This window comes from Notothenia rossii (assembly GCF_949606895.1).
Source record: "Notothenia rossii genome assembly, chromosome: 5".
NCBI classification, from domain to species: Eukaryota; Metazoa; Chordata; class Actinopteri; order Perciformes; family Nototheniidae; genus Notothenia; species Notothenia rossii.
In genome coordinates this window covers 52,361,808-52,385,204 of record NC_136903.1, presented here as the reverse complement: position 1 = coordinate 52,385,204, position 23,397 = coordinate 52,361,808, and the positions used below count along the sequence as shown (strand labels likewise).

Below are 23,397 nucleotides of genomic sequence, written 5' to 3'. Positions count from 1 at the left end.
AATAATCAATAGAAGAAAACAATAATGAAATCATGCATTAGTTCAAATGTTCTCATTTTTATCCCATGAAAGTTACAATCCTAAAGCTAATGCTACATCAGAAACAGCACCCACCGTCACTGTTGATGATGTGGAGCAGCATCTTCAGGTAGTTCTGGGTCTGCTCCACCAGGTCCCACGACTGAGAGAAGCACAAGCAAACAAAAGACAATACATGTGATCAAAAGAAGATAAACTCTTAATGGAAAAATCTTGTAAATGAATTATATAACAAAAGTGAATATCTTTGACATAAGAAGAAAAATTGCTGTTATATTCTGTCAGCTTGTTTTACCCCTAATTAAAACTAGAGCTGTCAAATCATCCTGTTAACTTTGATAATTTATTCAAATTAAAAGCATGTTTAAATATTATGTTATGCTTTGTGAATGGATCATTATACTGACGTTGCCTCGTGTTGAATAACACCGCCAGCATGATTTAGATTCATTCATCACAAAGCAGGCAATTCATTAGATTCCCTTTTAATTGCTTGACAGCCTTTATCCTAACACAAGTCTAACGGTTATTTGTGGTTGTCTATCGTTGTATACACTTCCCCAAAGTTCAGCCTTACATATGATATTTTTTGGGGTGCTGACTTCAAGTTGTGTGGGTTTGAACAATGTGTGTTTGAGTCAGTGAGGTTTAGAGCTCTGCGCTGGGACTTTTTACTGGATGTGAAGCATGACTAAAGCACTTTACAGGATGGACAACAGATGGCACTCACACACCACAAATATAAGAGTAAAGAAGTGAGTCACAGCTGGTAGAGTGGATGCAACAGAGTGAACACATTAGAAGAAGAGTAACCTGGTATCGAGTCCAGTCGATGTTCAAGTTCTGAGTAAAGCCCAGTGGGATTGTCAAAGGAGCGTCCACATAGTCCTGAGAGTGGAGACACAGAGTCATCAGGTGAATAAATCAGAGCCGAGCTGCAGTACAGTCAGAGAACACACTCTCTACTCTCTGTACCTGATTCCAGTTGAACACCAGACCCTCCGCTGTGTAGTCTCTGTCTTTGTAGTCCTTAAAAAACTCACACCCTAAAAAAGAAACACATTCAGCACACTTGGTCAGGAGTTAAACTGAGGCTACAGAATGTGGCCCTGTTCTTTAAAATCCAAATGATCAACAGTCTACTCTGTAACTTTGATGTATAGCTGATGCCAACTACTATTTTCTCTGATGCAAGAAGACTTTTTGCACAAAAAACTGTTCTAATGAATCCTGTTCCATGTCTTTGAAAATGGTGTTGAGTCAGATATGATTGGTTTCCTAAAGAAGGCATTCGACAGTCATTTTAACAATGGCTTTAAATGGCTCTTTAAAATCATATGATCATGAGGCAATGTTGACAGTTTGCGTCATTTCTTCTCCTTTCTGATATGAGTGGAAATGTGCTGGATTTGTATTACAGTTTACTTTTTTTATTATAGAGGCCTTCTAGTAGTCTTATTACTTGGCACACAGCTACTGTAAGTTCTTTGTCTCTGCATTAAACTAATATCTGCTGATAAACAGTATTTGACAGGACAATGTACTGTTCAGTCTCTGGTGAAGTGAGTGAGCGAAGTGACTGGTAGTTTACCTGGGTAAGGCACAGAGAGCAGGGTGAAGTCTGCATAGCGTTGGGCCTTGTCCGCCTTCTCAGAGGACGTCACACTGCAGGGGAGAAACAAGGTGAGCATCCATGGGCACTGCAGTATATGAAGAGACAACACTTCCATATAATACCTTTGTTAGGCCAAAATGGCTTATCATTCGGTCTGCATGATTTGGAAGAATTAACCAATTGCGTTTATTTTGACCAATATTATGATAACGAGGATATAGGAGGGCATGACCATTTTTGCATCAATATTCTCATTCATCATTGAAAAATACATGAAATGATCATGGTGTGATTTTTTTAATGAGGATCTGTGCAAAACAAATCTGTGCTGTTAAGTACGTCTGGATATCTATGCAGCTCCTCAATACTTCATTTAAAAAAAAGGTATTTAAATACATATTTAGCCTTTAACAAGTATTGTGCCTACTGCGATTTAAACATTGGACTAGTCTATTTTGCAATATAATTTTGATGAGTTGTACACTCCTACTACTAAGCTATAGCAGAATCTATGCGTATGTTAACCCATATGCACTGAGCTAAGGTTCCAGCCTTAATGTTAGTGTTTTCTTGAAATAGTCATTTAGTGGGAATGCTGTTAACAGCATTCCAACTAACTGTTCTTCTACGCACGAAATTTGTATTTAGTGGGAATGCTGTTAACAGCATTCCAACTAACTGTTCTTCTATGGACGAAATTTTTATTATTATTCCGCCGGGTTATTTTGGCCCTCTTCTCCTTCCGCATTGAACATCGCAGAAACTCCGTTCAAACATCAAAACGGTCAGCTCGGTCGGGAATCGATGGCTATTATTTTTCTCATTCATAACTTTCATAATTCCAGAGATACATCCCATAATACATCACATTTTTAACATTGAAGTCAATGGAGGAAATCTTCAACTTCAACAAATCTTCATGCGACTTCAATTGCTAACTGTTCATTCATACTTTCACTCAGAAACCTCATTCCAACTTTAAAATGTTACACATCTTTCTGACATTATTTGTGTAAAACAACTTTTAAATCTGATTCTTACTTTTAGAGATATTAAACATTGTTCAGACCTTGTTTTAGAGGTTTTTCTTCACATTTTAACATTAACTAGAGTGCGTGATGTCACAGCTAGAGTGGAGGACAGCTTGAAATTCGCATTCATATTTTTTTTCAAAACTGCCATAACTCCCAAACGCTACATTCCTGAGACATAATTTATCATGACAAACGTAGGAAAACATCTCGTAGCTTGAAAAATGACAAATAATTAAGCAAAAATAATTCAACAAAATGCTTTTTGAGGGTATGAAGTGAAAAAAACGTTCAACATTCCTCAATTAAACCCCATTGTAATTTCAGGCAGATATTTCCTCACGGTAGCAGCCGCACACCTTTAGTTAAACTGCCAAAAAGGCCACATTATTAACCCAAAACTACAAAAAGATTACACTTTAGATACTCAACTTCCTTGACATGCTTCATGTTTTGAAATTTCACAGATATCTGTTACGGTTCTTCCACAAAACGTTCACATGTAAGAGGTTCATCTCTCATTCAGAACAATGAAGCCTTTGAAGTCTAGGCACCTCGTTAGCTCAACTATAAACACCTGTGCAATGGAACACGATGATGTCATCACTCCAACTGACATGCTCAGAGCAGCAGACTTCAGATAGCAGTGTGCAAACAGTCCAGCCGTGAAGACATCTACGGGACAGTTTTGAGATTTCTTCAAATGCCGTTGCCATGGCAACACAATGCTCGCCTTCAAACACGGTTTTCTCATAACTTCAGTGAAAATACTCGAAACAGCCCAAAACTTCACAGGTTTGGTAACGATACAGCCATCAACGCATCTAAGCGTATTATGGGGTGTCATCAAATGTCGTTGCTATGGCGACAGATCATTCGTCATCAAGTTAGTTCAGAACACGTTCACACACGTTGCTCTCATCAGAGCAATGTATATTCCCGGTGAATTGAACAGAGTGGCTCGCAAAGCGCAGCAGCCGTGTTATGAGAGGAGTACGGAGTCTCAGACCTGTGTCACGCGCACTGGCGCCTCAGTGGGATTGGCTTTGGTCTTACGCGCACTAAGCAAAGCCCCATTTGAACCTTTAGACCAGGTTCCCCTTAAACTGTTGTCAGCCAAATAGTAGTATTACTTTTGGCTCTATCAGCGAAAATGGTGAGTGATTGGTCTGCTCTCTCTGTGGCTCCGTCATGCCTCCGGATCCAAGGAGGTCGCAGTTCAGCTGTTTTACGCCCTAACCCGGCTTTTATGCCAAAGTTCATCACAAGCTCTTTTAGAGTCGAGAGTGATCACCTTGGATGGCTTCTTTCCCCCTCCTCACAGGTCGGAGGAAGAAGCCGCGTCTCATCTCCTCTGTCATGTGCGCGCGCTGTCCTGCTAGTGGCGTGCACGACTGCCTTGCACCATTCTCAGCGCCTGTTTGTGCATTATAGAGAGTGCTTTATCGGGCAGCCTCTGTCTGCACAACGGCTATCACACTGGCTGTGTGAAACTGTATCACAGGCATATGTCTCCTCATGGGGTGGAGCCCCTGGAGAACATCAATGCGCACTCCACCAGAGGAATGTCCTCCTCCACGGCTTTGCACGGAGGAATGTCAGAAGACATTTGCACTGCTGCATCTTGGTCTTCTCCCTGTTCATTTATTCTCTTGTATTTGAGGGATGTCTCCCATTCCTCTCTGACACACCCTGTACTGAGTGTCCTGTCAGAGTGAGTGACGTCAGGGATCCAGCTGTGCGCCTCTCTCCTGCCTCTCGGCACGCGGAGAGCGGCCCTTTTTCCCCTCTTATGAGAGGCATGTTTCCTTTTTTTCCTCTGACACATTTTGCACGGAGTGTCTTGTCAGAGTGAGTGACGTCAGGGATTCAGCCGTGCGCTCTCCTGCCTGTCTACACTCAGAGAGCTGCTGTTCCCCCTCTTTTTGTCACTGGGCAAAGTATGACCTTCGTCTCTACTTTTCACAGCGGCAGGTATGTATTATTCCCAGCCTTCGTCCCCTCATGGAAAATATTCATGTTATGCTATATTCCAGGGACGGCGATGCACCATTACGGATGGCGCAATAGGCATGGGTTATTATCTGAGCAGGTGTGTCTGTGCTTCTAGTACCGGGCGGACCCAGTGGGGCGCAGACTACATCATGCTTCGCCCTTAACCCAATAGCGATAGCCTTAGAGGGCGAAGCCATTATGAAATAGAACTGAAGTTACCTACTGTAACTCCAGCTTCTATGAGTATTGGCGAAGCCCTCTAAGTGCTGGGCTCCACTGGCTCAACGAATAGCTGAAGAAAAGTTATTTTGTATGGGAGCAGATTGTCGGGCCTCCTTCCTATTTATACCGGAAGGAAGCAAGGGTGGGGCCCACCTTGCGGGTGGGCGTGGACTAGAAGTGTTTCAGTGCTGCGCAGGGGATTACCTAATAGCGATAGCCTTAGAGGGCTACGTCAATACTCATAGAAGCTGGAGTTACAGTAGGTAACTTCAGTTTCAGACCTTGAATAATAATAATGCAAACAAAAAAAATCACAATATTATTGTTATAACTAAGGAAGAGTTTATAAATCAATATTTAGTGGGTTAATCTGATCTACAATCACAGCTTTCATGTGTACAACTTGGCTAGACTATTCTGCTCCTGGAGGAAGATGCACACAGTTCTGCTTGGTTTGATGGCTTGAGCATGTATCTTTGCATCTTGATGGTTCCTGAGGTTTTTAATGGGCTCCAGGTCAGTCAAATGTTCATATTGTTTCTCACCATTCCTTACATCTTTTTTTTGTTTTCCCAAGTATTTTCACTGCTCTTCTGACCATTCTCCATACATTTTTAGTCAATAAATGTGTGAGCAATACTACCAGCTAAATATTTTCCACATGTAACAGCTGATCAACAGCTACAGTGGATTAGCCTTTAAAATACCGAGAACCCTCCAACAATGATTACCAAGCTCTGTCTGTATACAGAGCAAGACACAATGAGAGCAAATCTGAAGCATCCCAGATTACACCCAATCACAGCACACTGTATACAGCCAGTGTGAATCTAAAGCTAAATGTGCAGAAACATCGAGCCAACACAGAGGGACTGAGTCTGTAGTCTGTCATGAAGTGTCTTTCTACAACGTGCAGAGGAAGCAGGGACCTATAGAACAGCCAGAGAGAGAGTAGCCAGTGGTTTTCCTTACTTTAGGCCAAACTTGACCTTCTTGTTCTCCACCATCAGGTCACAGATGTAGTGGACTGAGAGGTAGCGTAGCAGCTTAATGTCGTGGCCTCGGACTTTGTCAAAGAGCTGCGAGTCCCCGTTCCTGAGGAGGAGGGAAATATACGAGGAGAGAAAGATTCATTAGAAAACTGACTTTCTCTGGGTAGATGTCCTACTTTGATGAGAATTCTTTCCGGCAGCATTCATCGGACTGGTCAGTGATTCGCTCCCAGAGAGATATGTGATTACCTGACTGCACTGTCATCCTCTGGGACCTCCTCAGACTCTGTCCACGTGTCATCAGTGCCCCCTGAAGAACAGAAGCATACAGGAGGTCCCTCAAAGTCAAGCCAATGACACAAATTGTAACTCACTCAAACTTACAATTATTGTTAGGGCTGCACGATTTGAAAAAAATAACCAATTGCGTTTATTTTTGAATGACAGCAATTGCAAATATATTCATGATATTTGAGGGGTTGGTTGTTTTTGCATCAATATCCTCGTTATATTTAATATATATATATACACTGAACAAAAATATAAATGCAACACTTTTGTTTTTGCTCCCATTTTTCATGAGATGAACTCAAAGATCTAAAACATTTTCTATATACACAAAATAACCATTTCTCTCAAATATTGTTCACAAATCTGAAAAAATCTGTGATATTGAGCACTTCTCCTTTGCCGAGATAATCCATCCCACCTCACAGGTGTGGCATATCAAGATGCTGATTAGACAGCATGATTATTGCACAGGTGTGCCTTAGGCTGGCCACAATAAAAGGCCACTCTGAAACGTGCAGTTTTGCTTTATTGGGGGGGTCTGGGGGGGTTCGAAAACCAGTGAGTATCTGGTGTGAGGGTTAGGGCTAGGGTAATGTTGTGAATCGAGTGGCCCATGGTGGTGGTGGGGTTATGGTATGGGCAGGAGTATGTTATGGATGACAAACACAGGCCAGGAAAGGAGAAGTGCTCACTATCACAGATTCTTTCAGATTTGTGAACAATATTTGAGAGAAATGGTTATTTTGTGTATATAGAAAATGTTTTAGATCTTTGAGTTCATCTCATGAAAAATGGGAGCAAAAACAAAAGTGTTGCATTTATATTTTTGTTCAGTGTATATCACTTGGATCACGGTTGGATTTTCTAAATATCTGAACCAAACAAAGATATTTGAGGTGCATAAAACAGGATTCGAGGCCGGGACGAGCAGCACCACAATCCTTGATTCAGAATTGTATTTACACTAACAGTATTTTGCCTGTAACAAATATTGCACCTCCTGCGATTTCAATATTGCAGTCGTCCATGTTGCAACATTTTGATCAGTTGTGCAGCCCTAATGAATTTATTTTCAAATAGATTGGGATGTCTTGGTTGTTGTAGGGCCAAAACAAGTTCAGTCTTTAAACATGATACCATTCACAGCTGTGCTAGACAACTTCAAAAAGGTAGGTAATGGGGACAGAAGCCTCATCCCAATACCCCTCCTCGACTCCTCTCTTCCTCCGGGACTTGACCCGGAAATCGATCAAGACACGCCATTTTGAAGGACGTCCCAATAGCTGAAATGCACACGGAGGAGTCGAGGAGGGGTGAGGGAGGAGGGGTGCGGGAGGAGACGAAAGGGAGGATACACGCAAGCAGACTACGCGGACGTGTTTTCACTACTCGCGTATAAAAGCCCCGCCCCCACCTTCACAGCTGGTCGATTTCAACAGAGGAAAACCGACAACCGGAAGATGAGTGGAAAAGCGTCACATAAATGTATAAGTGCTCACAGCTCCGTGGGAATTATTATGTGCAATTAATTTCTTAAGATTATATTAACAATTTAAGTCATGTTTAATGATCTTGAACGTCACTAAAACATAGCTATTAAGAAAGCTATTTCATGAATGGCTAGATCTTGATAAATACAATTATTTGTATTGTTTTGTGTTAAGATATTCAGGAGTTAAATGATTTAAAATGTACAGTCCGGAATGTGGGTTTGTGGTAAATGTGGGGATCTACAGGACACACATTTTCAGAGTGAAGGCTTTCACATTACTATAATTATATTTTTATTTAAATGTAGGCTACATTTTACACCAAAACGGAATGCAAAAGCAGGACCAACCATCATACATTGAATTCCTTGACTAACAAGAGAAAGATTCATTCATTTAAATAAATATTTAACAACAAATGGGCCGGTTCCAAAGGGTTATTCAGTTAAGCTCGATGAGAGGGGATACAGCTGTGCACATGTCATCATTGACAGACGTCGTTTAAGAGTGACGTTTGAGTGAACGAGGACATCCCAATTAATACCTGAGGACTCCTCTGTCCTCGCGTCACCTCGAGGAGGGGTATTGAGATGAGGCTCGAATGTGCTGAAAACAGGCAGAGGCTCTTACATCAAATATATGTTTTGATTACTTAGAATATAGTAATCCTCTTCAGTAGATGTGCATAACTGGTCCTCGTCCACCAGGGCTGTGTGTTCTGGTTTTACTGACTCACTCTGCACACTGTTAAGGGGTTTTGTAAGCGAAAGATGCACTTCTGACATTGAGCTATTGTTCTTATGAAACTTGAATGCACTTATGGAGAGTGTTTAGACAAATGCATCTGCCAAATGAAGGGAAGTCAAATACAAGCCCAGAGAGAAACTAGGTCTGCAATCTTCCTCTTCCAACTTGATTAGCCAAAATGGCCATGTCCGAAGTATTACAGAAAGGAAATCCAGGTGGTCTGTTCACCTAAAGACAAGGAGCTGGACTTCTGACATTCAACAGGTCTATTATCTGGATTAACCCCAGATATGATTAGGGTTTAAAGCCTTTTGAAACTACCAACGACTAAAATAAGTGGATGCTCACTGCTCTGTGCTAACTAATGAATCCTATCTCCGTTGCTTTTTCCATACCCATCTACTGATCATCGGAGTAACTGCTGAGGGCTTACCGAATTTAACAAGTCCCTCAGAAACACGAGCCATTTCAAACTCAGCCAGCCATTTGGTGAGAAGACCCGACGGCTTACTCAGGATGTTAGTCATCTGATGGTTCCTGTTCTTAAATCTAAGATTGTTTTGCTTTTTTTGCTTTTTTTGGCATTACATACGAGTGACATTTAATGATGTTTCCATGTTTTCTAGGATATCGTGACTGGCCTTTTTACTGTTTTGTGATGTTTAGTTGATCTAAACCGAGTTACTCAAGGTCACACTGAAAGTGAGTGCACCTGAAAAGTCAGTAATATCCCTTACTTACTTTGTATTACAGGTCTAAAGTGAGACCCTGTACTGTTAGCACCATTTTTGACAGAAATGTGGGGTATGGTATTAAGTTTCTTTTTCCAGTTTTCAAGTTTTGATAAGTGTCTGATTGTCTGACCCCCTCTGTGTCGGATATAAAAGCCTTCCCAGAATACTGTTTTTGAAAAAGATGGAAATTATGGCCAAAAAGTCAAACAAATAAGAAGTGATACTTTAAAAGAACCGTATTTTAGCTCCGTAACCACAAATGGACATACTATGGCGTTTTACATTTCTGAATGTCAGAGGCGGGAAGAGAGAGACAATCTTTCAAAGTCAATGTTTGGTTTATTTCTGTTGCCATTATATATTATATTTAATACTACAGTATGTGGCTGAAAGACACGATTCTTTATGTGTGTTCTTTATGGGTTTGACAGCAGCTGCAGCTTCAGAAAGCACAAGAGGAACTGCAACCTCCCCCATGGAAAATATGTATTACAACTTCCTCTGCTTAGGCTAATCTTAATTTAAACATGTGTATGCATGTGTGTGTGTACCTGAGAAGATGTAGTTGTAGCCTGTGCGTCCATACAGCTCCCCCCACCCTGCCAGAGTGGACGACCGGCAGATATGCTGCAGAAAGAACAATATTTACTGACTGTATGACACATACTAGCATGTTGTTACAATAATTCACATCGTGTCGCCTAATCATACAGAAAAGAGGAAGGGAAAATCTGCTCATTTCAACATGAGAAGCAAGGACACTGGAAGTTCTTTCATAGTTAGGCAAATAAAAAGAACATCATTAAAAACAGTAAATAGGTTACTATTCATATTTCAGTGCCGCACTTATTATATCATCATATATTTATCTGTGTCGGATTCTTGAGCCATGCGCTAACATTCTCACAGGCTGTAATGTAAAATATAGGGGATTATAAGATATGAAAACACGCCAGTTTAACACTTTAAATATGTTTTTATTTGATCTTTTTATGGCTTCCTAAGGCCATCACACACTTGGGTTGCAGCTGAAAAAATTAAAGTGAAAAATTGTCACACACGTTTTTACATTGAACTTACAATTGCAATATGATTAATGATATACAGGGGGTGATCATTTTTGCATCATTTTTTTAAATATAATTCATAATTATTTTATTTTTTAATAGGATCTGTACCAATTAAAGATATTTAAAGAAGTCTGTGGAATAAGATTTGTAGGGACTCTGCAGCTCCAGAATCTTCCATTTAGAATAATATTTACACATATATTTTTTCTATACAAATATTGCGCCTTCCGCGTTTTGGCTACTACACTAACCCATATTGCAATTTATATTCAATTTCAGTTAATTGTGCAGCCCTAATACACGATATAATGATTATAGTAATCGGCAGCAGGAACACTGAGTGAGGACAGCAGTACCTTGCCGTTGTAGAGGATGACCGGACAGACGAACCTCCCTCTGCAACGGGCCAGCTTACTGCGGTTCACCAGGTCCTGCAGCTTACTGATGTGCACCGCGCTCTCAAACCTGCACACACACACACACACACACACACACACAAACACACACCAGCATTTGTTATTCATCGGCCTGTCCTCTTAATCATTGAAATGTCATTTAAAGCAACACGCTGCCGACACCTCTACAATCAGATAATCAATACAGATGATCTATTGAAGGAGGTTACAGAGGGACATTCACCGCTTAACAACCATTGATTATTTCCTTTAATGAACCAGTACATCTTAAGTGCCTGCTGGCTGCTATTTTGGCCACGAAAACACAAACACTGGAAGGATTATCTAAAGGGTTGAAGAGGGTGCATTCAAAAGATCTCATGATCATCTGAGGTTATTAACACAGCAAGGGGTTTTTGCGCTACCCGCTTAAATGTAACGAATATTTTGAGTGTTCAAATTATTTGCGTCAACATAAGCTTTTCTATGTTAATTGGTTGAGCCCCCATCTAACAGTGAGACACATGGACAAAATTAAAAAGCGCAATCTCTTCTTTAACTGAAGTGGGCAGACAGGAGGTTAATGACGAAAGCTGTGCTGCATTCTTGGTTAATATGGATATATAGTTTGTTTATATATTTAAAGGAGAAGAAGTAATGGCTTTCGTTGCCCTGTGACTAGGGTTGAGAAAGATGGATCGCGGTAAGTGCTCTTAAGTGAAGCTCCACTAAACTAAAAGAAAGAAAAAGACAAGGCACAGTGTAATGCCTGTTAATAGCTTGCCACAGGCATAGCTCAGTTAAAATAAAGCACAGCTATTGTGCAATGAATTTTTATTACATTTATATTTTTTTAATTTGTAAAAATGTCAGTTAAAGCTTAAAAGAATAAAGATATTTTTGTTATCTAAACGTTTGACCGGAATCGGAATCGATACATTTCAAACGATACCCATCCCTACCTGTGACTGGTCTTTGCAAACACTGAAGAGACAACCTGTTACACCTCCTGCCATCTGCCAAATTCACCATATCGTTGTTCTAGTTTTTTTTTCTATTGACAGAAAACTGAATGAGTTTAAAATAGTCCAAACCTGGCCCACAAAGACTAAATGTACCTAAATAAGCTGTTAAGGCCCGGACACACCAAGCTGACACCAAAGTACTTACAAAGACGAACCCCGACTGTCTTGTCGCCTCGCGTCTCTGCGTCTTGACCATGTGTCGCACACTCGCACTGGAACACACCGCAAAGACTTCAGCCGACGGCCAAGAAGCAGTACGAACTGCATGCGTGAGTGGAAATAACTCTCCCTACCAGCAGGCGGTAGTGTGTATTCGTCATTCAAAAGAGGCAACAACCGGAAGACAGACTGCGTGATAACCGAGAGAAGAAGAACAGACTGCGTGATATAAACAAACAACAAATAGCGTGTGCGTTCCATTTTCACTCTACAGCGGGAAGCTCATGGGGCTTTCCCGAACCTGTGTCGAGAGCTGGAGGTAAATGAAATCTCAGATTTGCCTTCTTAATCGTTTGTTTGGGTCCCTCACTTCCATTTCGCTTCTCATGCACTGATTCGCTAGCTGAACAGCCAATCAGAGTGATTTCTTTTGCCAACTGCCCGCCGATACGACCCCATCGGTGGGTTTTCGGCCGAAAAGGTGTTGGCACGGCTGAAAAGACACGACGGTGCGGGACACACCAATCTGAGTAGGGCGTGTCGACACTCATCGTCGGCCTGACGCCCATCGACGGCTAAAATCGTCATGATGTGTCCGGGGCTTTAAATCATGATAAAATCATGATAAAATGATAATATAGCTTTACTTGTATAGAACTTTTCGTACATTAAGTGCCGCTCAAAATGTTTTACAACATGGTACAGATCACAAATTAAAGAAACAAGAAATCCAATTCAGGTCAAACGTGAAAATGTTTTGCACACATGCAAAATAAAAAAATAATATAACAATTCAAGGAACACAAGGAAGTCAAAAAATGAATGATAATAAAAAGTACAAGAAAATAAATAATGATCCAAAAGTTCACGACAGATAACCTTCTCAGTAAAACAAAGGACAACAATATAGTCCAGCAGCAAGTCCTCAACAAAGGTTTTAGTTTTCGAGATACCCCTACCCGAGGTAGAACAAATGACAACAATGATTTTTCTTATCTTTAGGGTCTCCCATTAATGAAATTGATTGTTGTCAAATTTTATTTTGGGGGAAAAAATGTTTTTTTGGGTTGTTCTTTAGAACTACCCAAATCCCTGGAAAAGAGCCAAATTAGACCAGGCCGAATGTGGGAAAGGTGACAAAAAAGCCCATAACTTGAGAATGATCACTCTTTTCCTCTTCAGATTTGCTGAGGTATGAACCAAGTGGCTGTCCTACATCACCAAATAGTCAGACAATTATTTAACAAAAAAAATACTGAATTATATAGTCCTGTAAACTTAGCTTTAGTTTAGACGGAAATTGTACTTTTTGGTGATAGGAACATAGGACTCAATCACTTTTCTCTCATTGATCAGAAAAACAGAAATCCCTAAAAACATATACCATTAATGAATTGTCTAGGGTACTATTGAACACTAACCAGTAGTTGTATGGAAATATCTGGTACAGTTCTATTGCAAATGAGATGTCTTTAGACATAGGCCTACCTCTTCTCTGATACAGTCAAATTCCGAATGGGGGATAAGTGGCACAATAGCCTGTAAGTTAAGAATGCTCACTCTGATGGTCATTATATTTGGAGAGGGAAATACCAGGTGGCTGAACTACATCCCCAAAAAGTCAGGATAAGAGTAACCCAATACAATAAAGTGTATTAGTTCTAAATTGCAAGCCTCTATAGGTGTATATAGTACAGGTTTTATTGAAACTGGAACCTTAATTCAAAGTACAGTATACAATTCATCAAATAATTCTGTGAGAGGTCAAGTATATAGATGCTAGAATATAATTTTAAATGTCAGGTTCCTCAGAGACGTTAGGGGACACATGTTGACATTCTGCACAGCAGGTGCAGGGGAAGTACAGGGAAGGCCAACAGAGAGGCACTGGCACTTTCCACTCTCTCCACACTTTGCATCTTTGCAATACAAGTGAGTAATGTCTCTCACTTCTGTAAGTGCTGGGGGTTTGTAAATAGCACTGGTTGAATGGCCCCATCTCTGACAATCCACCCCTTGCCAACAGAACTCCATAACAAGGGTTTGGATTTGGCCTGTGACACCATATCACTGTCTGAAACATTGCTCTTTACATGTTGTTGAAATGCATCCTCTGTTGGCGGCAGATTTTCCGAGGCTGCATCTGTTGTTGATGCAATTATGAACCTCAGTTCATCCAAGTTTGTGCACATCAGACCAATTTTCTTTTTTTCATATCGCAGAAGCGCAAATTCTCTTGCGACTGGCAAAGACTCTTCCAAAATGGCAGAGAGTCCAAAATGGGCCAGATCTTTGAGCTCGCTGAGATGGGTCTTGAGTTTGGTGAATGCTGTTGTCTTTCCTATTCTGTACAAACTACTTGTTGTGCCACAGCCAGTGAGTGCATGGCATGCTGTTAGACAGTTAGACAGTGAGACATATAGTTGCCGCCCAGCTTCAGGACCATCTCCAACTAAACGGCCTCTTTGAGAAGTTCCATTCCGGTTTCCGTTCCGCCCACAACACTGAAACAGCTCTGGTCAGGGTCACAAACGACCTGCTGATGCTGATTGTCTTTCCTATTCTGTACAAACTACTTGTTGTGCCACAGCCAGTGAGTGCACGACATGCTGGTAGACAGTTAGACATGTATTTTCCAATTTTCTCACATATGGTGTTGATTGGGACATATCTCTCTCTCGTTCCATGGCCTGCATTCATGTACACTAGAGATGAACCAAACATGTATTTGCTTGCATAATATATGAGCAGTACTTCCACACCTGTGTCATCAGACCTCACAATGATGCAGGAATATGACTCTGCAAGATGTATGGCATGGAGCACAGTGACAATGTATTGGCTCACAAACATGCACAGTGCAGTCTTGTTTCCACTACTCCTCAAGTACTTCCTGTAGTTTGGGACATTTGTTTTGCCAGTGATAACATGTTTAGGCCTTCCATCACTTGCACCTCTCCTTTGCCTCTCCAGGTCTTTGATTGACTGTGGGCCGTCATACCTGTCAAATACCATGTCTACACATTGCATTTCTTGTTATATATATATATATATATATATATATATATATATATATATATATATATATATATATATATATATATATATATATATATATATATATAAAGAAAACAGGTGTGTCAATGCAGGTGCATTTAAAAAAGTGCAGATCTGTAATGAGGACCCAGCTCTGAAGAATAACACACGTGTTATAACCTAAAACAAAACAAATGTCCCAAACTACAGGAAGTACTTGAGGAGTAGTGGAAACAAGACTGCACTGTGCATGTTTGTGAGCCACTACATTGCCACTGCTGCCCCACAGAGACTACACTCAGGATTTGACGAAGGGGAGGAGGTGAAGAGCATCTGCACAGCAGGAGTCAGCAGTTTGACATCACAGTAGTGTACATTGATCAGGAGGAGACAGACACAAGGATGGTGCTCCATGCCATACATCTTGCAGTCATATTCCCGCATCATTGTGAGGTCTGATGACAAAGGTGTGGAAGTACTGCTCATATATTATGCAAGCAAATACATGTTTGGTTCATCTCTAGTGTACATGCATGCAGGCCATGGAATGAGAGAGAGATATATCCCTATCAACACCATATGTGAGAAAATTGGAAAATACATAATAATAATAGTAATAAAAAAATTGTATTTGTAAAGCACCTTTCATTGCTAAAAGCAATCCCAAAGTGCTACAGGAGGCATAAGAAACAAACAAAAGTTTAATCAAAGGCTTTTTTTAAAAGAAAGGTTTTTAGGCCTTTCTTAAAGGCTTCTTTTGTCTGTGGAGTCCTCAGGTGGTCCGGGAGGGAATTCCACAGGCGAGGAGCAGCTGCACAGAAAGTCCGATCTCCCATTGTGCAGAGTTTGGTCCCGGGGGGGTGAAGCAGTTGGTTTGTTGTGGAACGGAGGTTACGTGTAGAGGTTTGTGATGTGAGAAGTTATTTTAGGTACGAAGGAGCATTCCCGTGGATGCACTGATTGGCGAGCAGTGAGATCTTGTATTCAATCCTGAATGAGACAGGAAGCCAGTGGAGGGAATGAAGGCCAGTTGTGATGTGGTTGTACTTTCTCGCCCTCATCAGGATTCTAGCGGCACTGTTCTGTACGTATTGGAGCTACTGAAGGCTCCCGTTAGGAGTCCCGATGAGGAGAGCGTTACAATGGTCGAGCCTTGAGGAAACGAAGGCTAGGACCAGTTGTTCAGCATCTGACAGGAGTTTTGCAATGTTCCTGAAGTGGTAGTAGGAGGTTTTGCACAGGTGTTTGATGTGGGTGTCAAAGGTCAGATGTCGGTCAAATCTTAAACCCAGGTTGGTAACTGATGTGGAGAGTAGGCTTGGGCGGTATGACGGTATTACGGTATACCAGGGTATTTCGAAATACCATCGGTATGATTTTCAATACCATGACGTCACAGACTGTGCGCCAAATCACAGATGCGTTTCATTCTATTACACTGACACAGAGTTTTGATAGGGACGACATTGGTTGTAATGCACAGCACGCGCCAGCAGAGGGCAGGGGAGGGCAGTCCGTCTTTCCCGCTCTCAGAGCTCAGCACAGAGCTGAGCTGAGCAAGATGGCGGCAGCATTTGCCGGCACCGAACTCGGACAACTAGTAAAAAAGAAAAATGCCTCTGCACCTGTTTGGGACTATTTGGGGTTTACTCGTCGCCAGTGACTTCATCCAGCACAACGAGAGACAGAGGCACTTCTTTGGGAATGTTTAAGACGGGGTGAGTGAGTGTTGACATTTTTTAATCCTATGCAACTGGTTGATGGTTTTGTAGTGGAGGTCGGACGGTTTTAAAAACGAAAGCATTAACGTGCTAAACATTCACGCGAGTAATCCAATGAATCAAATGGAAATAAGGTTTTTAACACATGCACGGAATAATATTGCCAAACTAGTTAGTGAATATAGCAAACTTTATTCAATAAGTCAAGTATTTACTCCCGGAAAATGTTTATGTATGATGATATATTGTTAACTTAGCTCACAATGGAAACAACGTCGGACATCTACAAACGCGTCCTGTATCCGATCTCAAAATGTGCCATTTGCACAATGTGTCATGTATGCAGCCCTTGTTTTGCACTTGCGGGCATGTCGCGGCACTTTGCGAGCGTCTACCGGCTCGGGCTGCATTTTACACCGAACATATAATATACTGTTCGAAACATCTATTTGCCGCCGAACGCCACCTCGCTCAAGTCGACCCAAGTCATACCGTATACCACGGTATGATGTCAGCAAGGTATGACGGTATGAAAAAAAGGATACCGCCCAAGCCTAGTGGAGAGGGGTATGTTTTGGCCAGAAAAGGTGATGTGGGATGACTGGACCTGGTTTGGTGTGCCAACTAAAATAGCCTCTGCTTTTGAGCTATTAAGCTGCAGGAAGTTTTGTTGCATCCAAGTCTTTATCTCCTCAATGCAGGTGTTAAAGGATGTTGATGGAAACGGTGATAATGATGGTGACAGTGAGGATGCATGTCTTTATATATCTGCGTGTCATCAGCGTAGCAATGGAATGATATTCCATGCTGGCTGATGACACGGCCAAGGGGCAGAGTGTACAGGGTGAACAGAGTGGGCCCGAGGACCGACCCTTGAGGGACACCACAGGTGACAGGGTGTGTCTGGGACCTCGCACCTCCCAAGGAGACGTACTCTGTTCTTCCAGACAGGTAGGACTGGAACCAGCTCAGGGCGGAGTCAGAATCCGATGGTGTATTGGAGGCGCTGAAGGAGGATGTTATGGCCGACAGTGTCGAATGCTGCAGTCAGATCCAGGAGGATGAGGAAAGATGGGGAACCAGGTTCAGCCGCCATCAGCGGGTCATTTGTGACCCTGACCAGAGCTGTTTCAGTGCTGTGGGCAGAACGGAAACCGGACTGGAATTTCTCAAAGAGGCCGTTTAGTTGGAGATGGTCCTGAAGCTGGGCGACAACTACAATGATGTCTACCAGCATGTCATGCACTCACTGGCTGTGGCACAACAAGTAGTTTGTACAGAATAGGAAAGACAACAGCATTCACCAAACTCAAGACCCATCTCAGCGAGCTCAAAGATCTGGCCCATTTTGGACTCTCTGCCAGCTTGGAAGAGTCTTTGCCATTCGCAATAGAATTTGCGCTTCTGCTATATGAAAAAAAGAAAAAGGAAATTGGACTGATGTGCACAAACTTGGATGAACTGAGGTTCATAATTGCATCAACAACAGATGCAGCCTCGGAAAATCTGCCGCCAACAGAGGATGCATTTCAACAACATGTAAAGAGCAATGTTTCAGAGAGCGATATGGTGTCACAGCCCGAGCCCAAACCCTTGTTATGGTGTCCTGGCAAGGGGTGGATTGTCCGAGATGGAGCCATTCAACCAGTGCTATTTACAAAACCCCCAGCACCTACAGAAGTGAGAGACATTACTCACTTGTATTGCAAAGATGCAAAGTGTGGAGAGAGTGGAAAGTGCCAGTGCCTCTCTGTTGGCCTTCCCTGTACGGAGTTCTACATCTGCTGTGCAGAATCTCAAAATGTGTCCCCTAACGTTTCTGAGGAACCTGACATTTAACATTATATTCTAGTATCTATATACTTGACCTCTCACATAATTATTTGATGAATTGTATACTGTACTTTGAATTAAAGTTCCAGTTTCAATAAAACCTGTACACCTATAGAGGCTTGCAATTTAGAACTAATACACTTTATTGTATTGGGTTACTCTTATCCTGACTTTTTGGGGATGTAGTTCAGCCACCTGGTATTTCCCTCTCCAAATATAATGACCATCAGAGTGAGCATTCTTAACTTACAGGCTATTGTGCCACTTATCCCCCATTCGGAATTTGACTGTATCAGAGAAGAGGTAGGCCTATGTCTAAAGACATCTCATTTGCAATAGAACTGTACCAGATATTTCCATACAACTGCTGGTTAGTATTCAATAGCACCCTAGACAATTCATTAATGGTGTATTTTTTAGGGATTTCTGTTTTTCTGATAAATGAGAGAAAAGTGATTGAGTCTTATGTTCCTATCGCCAAAAAGTACAATTTCCGTCTAAACTAAAGCTAAGTTTACAGGACTATAATTCAGTATTTCTTTAGTTAAATAATTGTCTGACTATTTGGTGATGTAGGACAGCCACCTGGTTCATACCTCAGCAAATCTGAAGAGGAAAATAGTGATCATTCTCAAGTTATGGGCTTTTTTGTCACCTTTCCCACATTCGGCCTGGTCTAATTTGGCTCTTTTTCAGGGATTTGGGTAGTTCTAAAGAACAACCAAAAAAACATTTTTTCCCCCAAAATAAAATTTGACAACAATCAATTTCATTAATGGGAGACCCTGAAGATAAGAAAAATCATTGTTGTCATTTGTTCTACCTCGGGTAGGGGTATCTCAAAATCTGAGGGGCCTTCCTGCTAGACTAATAACTGTCTTATTAATATTTCTGGGCGAAGAATTGTAAGCAATGCCACTAATATATTGATATTTTTTAAACAAATTGCACATGCACACATTTTCAATTGACCTGATGATGCTATGAGGAATTTAAGAATTCCTCCCAGTTTGTTATTTTGAATTTTGGGAGACTGCGGGACCGACTATAAAATTAAAACATGACACATTTTGTAAGTTCTGTGCCATGAGGGATTTGCCCAATAAGGCTTTTCTTTTAAACACAGTTTATTATTAAACCCCTTCTTGTGAATCAGGGTTTCCTCCTTTGTTTCAGCACAATTTCTATTTTCAGCACTACGGTGGAAAACAGTCTAACGGCATTAAGAGCAGTGAGAAGTTAGGACTTATTGAATCACTATAAATCATTCCAGATGTGACTTCAGAAGTTCCCCCTCCCTCTCTGCTGCTTGGTGTGAGTAGAGGGGCTGGAGATGGAGCCTGAGCTTTGCTCTGAAGCTAGGTGAGCATGTTCAGGAGCGACACAAACAAGAGGGAATTGGTAACCGAGTGGACTGAACTTTGGATCAGAGAATAACTGGGGATACGGTACCTGTCTCTCTCCACATCTGTGCTTTCGTACTCCAGGAACACGATCTGCCTGGGGTAATGCCCGCACACTTCTCCATTGGCGTTGTGGATGATGCTGTACTTGTAATCTCTGGCAAACAACTCCAGACACCGCTTCTCTATCGCTTCTACCTGAGGACGGAAAACAAAGACAGAGTTATAGTAGTTGTTTTAAAAAGGGACATCATTCTTCTTCTGGAAAATAACAGAACTTGGGAATGAGTGGTTTCTAGATGATTAAACTATATAGGTAACCTAACAACCACATTTAACCGAAGTCCAGCTTCATCCCTGAAATGTGCATTATTTTAACAGACTACAGATATGAATTACATCAGAGGCCTGTACTACGAAGCTGGCTCAACCTAACCTGGATATGTTTGAGTTAGCCAGTTGGCCTGATCCAAAACATACGCGCTCTCGCTAAACGGTACTACGACGCGGGTTATCAAGTGGATCGCTCAAGCCAGCCGTGCCCTATCTAGTTAAGTGCGCGTTCACATGAAAGGGGTGGTATTTGGAGCATTCGACCAATCACAAACATGGAGAAGCGTACCGACAGCGCAGCGTCATACTTCCTGAATGAAAAGTGAACTTTAATATTAGTAAAATATGAAGAAGTTAAACTTTAAACTTCCATGACTTAAACACTTTATCCAGGATAAAAGCCACATAGCTGCACAGGTCTGCAAGGTGAATACAGCTGGTAAAAGAAAAAGTGTTTGAATGCGTACATGAACAGGTTTATGATATCACTGCCCCGTCTAAGACACGACCTGACTTTAATTACATTTGACTCGAGTGTTTCGTCAACTTAATATGTTGCTTAAAATAATACTTCTGCATACAGTATGTGACACTAAGTGTTGCACGGCCAGATACGGCTCAGCTGACTCAGATAAGGAAATATATGATACATTATGATGTGATATGCCGCGGACTGTAGCCTGTACTTAATGTTACTCTGATCCGGTTACTTATGTTGTGGCAGATATGTAAGTAAGCTTTCTTAACGCTAATGTTATAATAGTCAGATTGCTCTGAAGATGGGAGGTGATATTCTATTAATGTTCACGATGATTTTTGCCGGCCGTCTTTCCTGCAACGGCATCTTTTCTGTATTTCCTTTCTCCTGTAATAAGACTTGATCGCTTTACACTCCGCACACTGAGCTCTGATTGGTCAGCAGGCAGTGCTTTCACTGGGTTGAGCTCTTAGCCTGCAACCTAACCTGCTCCGGGGCAGGTTAGCCGCACAGCATAAGTTACCATGGAGATCTAGCCTGCTAAAAAGAGAACCAGCTTCGTAGGGCCGGAAAGCCCGAGCTTTCCCTGAAGTTAGCCGGCTAAGCGAAAATCCTGCTTCGTAGTATACCCCCCAGGTAGCATCTCATTAACATAAACACTAGTAGCTTGATGACGGATTTTTTTCAGCTGTGGATCACCTCTAAAAAAGTATCCACACATACTGTGCATGCAGATCTAGCTGTTTGTGTGACACATGGTGTCAAAGTTAGAAGCAGACTCTCACCAGTAAAGTGAGTGTCCCTTTACATTCAGTTGTGTCACTAAGCAGAGTGTAGGTCAACAACAACAACAATAGCATGTTGATGTTGAAAATGCAATCAAGGAACTGCTCTTACAATATAGAAAAATATATTTAAATATGAATAAACGAAATACACATAGTAATTCACGTTTTCAACAACAACACATACATTGCCAACACAAATGAAGGTTATGAGTACAGGAGAGGGTCACAAGAGCAACACAACCTGCTCATCGCCTACACATACAAACTATCAGATGGATCCCAATCTGATCAGTGGTTCCTTAAGGTTGTAAAGACGTCATAAATCACTACTTGCAGTATGTGTTGTTTTGCTAACGTACAAGGACACTTTAATTCCATTATTCCATCATTGTGCAATGACACATGAGACAATGACCTGTTGTCAAGCAGCTAAAACACACCGAATGGTGACCCACAATCTTACCCGAGGAGTCACTTCCTTTGCTCTGTACTGCATTTTGGAAAACAAATCTATCAAATCCTCGATTTCCTCGCTCTTTTTGAACGATAGCGCGGAGTCTGGGAAACCGCCGGTCAGGGAAGGGGAGGCGGCCATCATAGCGACACGACCCGCGGTGGTGGCCTCTAGCCGAACTCGACCTCCTTCAAACACCGCAGAGCCTTGTCCTAAGGAACGGGAAGGCCCACCAGGCCATCCCTTCCCAGCCAGCTTCTTCCTGACTGCCCGCTTGAGGGGGCCGGAGCCGGGGAGTCCTCTTGAATTCAGGGCACCGGCAAGCTGCTCCACTCTCCTAACACAACCCGTCAGCTAGCCCCCACAGCCTGCCACTCACGCCGCGGCGGCGACTTCTGCTGCCTCCGGAGTTAGCACGGCACAAGCGAGTTCAGCTTAGCTTTGTGGTTTCTTTTAACTGATATCTCCGTGAACTCATGTAAACAATTTCAGACGTTTGTAGTCCTCCACATCACCGCTTCTTTGTTTGCAATTGCAATATGAGTTGAAGTGATGGCCGAGTCTCAACACCGCCGAACGTTAACTGAATCCGGTCAGCTGGAGTCAGGAAAGCCCCAGGATCCTCCCAGGCCTGCTCACGTTTCCTCAATGTCACGTCTTCATGTCTCCTTAGTAACCATGGCCAAGACGATACAAGGAATAAAGTTATACAGTTGTCAACCATGTAGCTGCAGGACCTCAGTTCAGTCGCTACATATGTTGTTGTGAAATAAATCCCCAGCAGTGCAGAGCGGTGTTGCAATCTGTGTACTACAGTCTGAAGGTAAAACAGGCGGTAAACAGGAAGCTGAGAGGACCACGTGACACAGACATCTCCCCCTTTAAATAACGTGTGTTGTTGTTCAGTGAGGTCTCTGCTGCTGTTTTGGACTGTCGGGCTGCAGCCCCACGGTGTTTACTTTGACTCTCAGTGCTGCAAACACAGTTATTTTACTGAGGGGACTCATTCTTGGCCACATTAAATAACGATTCTCAACTCCACTATTCCATAATCGACTTTGTCAAATTGGTTGTAACTTACTTAAATATGAAGAAACAAATGTTCAGGCTGCCCAGAAATGGTAAAACAAGCAATACATGTAGACTTAATTCTGTATTAAAGAAGAGAACAAAGCCAATGTGATTCAAGACATTGTAATTGTAAGTTACTCGCTCTTCTCCTTTCCCCAAAAGAAAGAGAAAAGAGAAAAAATAAACTATATTTAGATTTCAGAAACAAGAGCTGCACACTCAAAATGACTCTGTCAATAGTGGGGGGAAATGTAATAATTTACATGTATGGAAATACTCCAGTGACCGTAACCTCCTCGTTCTCCCACGAGCTGTACACAGCAGAAAGATGTATAGTAGGCTATGTTTCCACATTCATCTGCTGAAGAAGGTTAGTTTATCTGTCCTCGCCTCAGCTCTCAGTAACCCCTGGTAACACAATACAGACTTTTTAACATCAACAACATTTCTTAATTTGGGAGGAATGTAGTATATT

The 23,397-nt window shown here is 41.9% G+C and overlaps 1 protein-coding gene across 2 annotated transcripts in view; it reads right to left on the bottom strand.

Annotated features, from left to right (window-relative positions):
* The window catches only part of mtmr14 (myotubularin related protein 14), a 41,495-nt gene extending 18,784 nt beyond the window's left edge, over nt 1-22,711 (bottom strand). Inside the window, exons 1-10 of one of the 2 annotated variants that reach the window (XM_079682164.1) lie at nt 21,861-22,711; nt 19,848-19,996; nt 10,583-10,691; nt 9,708-9,783; nt 6,144-6,204; nt 5,875-5,997; nt 1,631-1,704; nt 1,015-1,085; nt 853-927; nt 115-181 (exon numbers count right to left, since the gene is read on the bottom strand). In XM_079682164.1, the coding sequence (XP_079538290.1) occupies nt 115-181; nt 853-927; nt 1,015-1,085; nt 1,631-1,704; nt 5,875-5,997; nt 6,144-6,204; nt 9,708-9,783; nt 10,583-10,691; nt 19,848-19,996; nt 21,861-21,995 (940 nt within the window). In that variant the 5' untranslated portion in view covers nt 21,996-22,711. The remainder of the gene's footprint in view (nt 1-114; nt 182-852; nt 928-1,014; nt 1,086-1,630; nt 1,705-5,874; nt 5,998-6,143; nt 6,205-9,707; nt 9,784-10,582; nt 10,692-19,847; nt 19,997-21,860) is intronic. The other variant, XM_079682165.1, reaches the window with a different exon arrangement.
* Nucleotides 22,712-23,397: the final 686 nt, after the last annotated feature.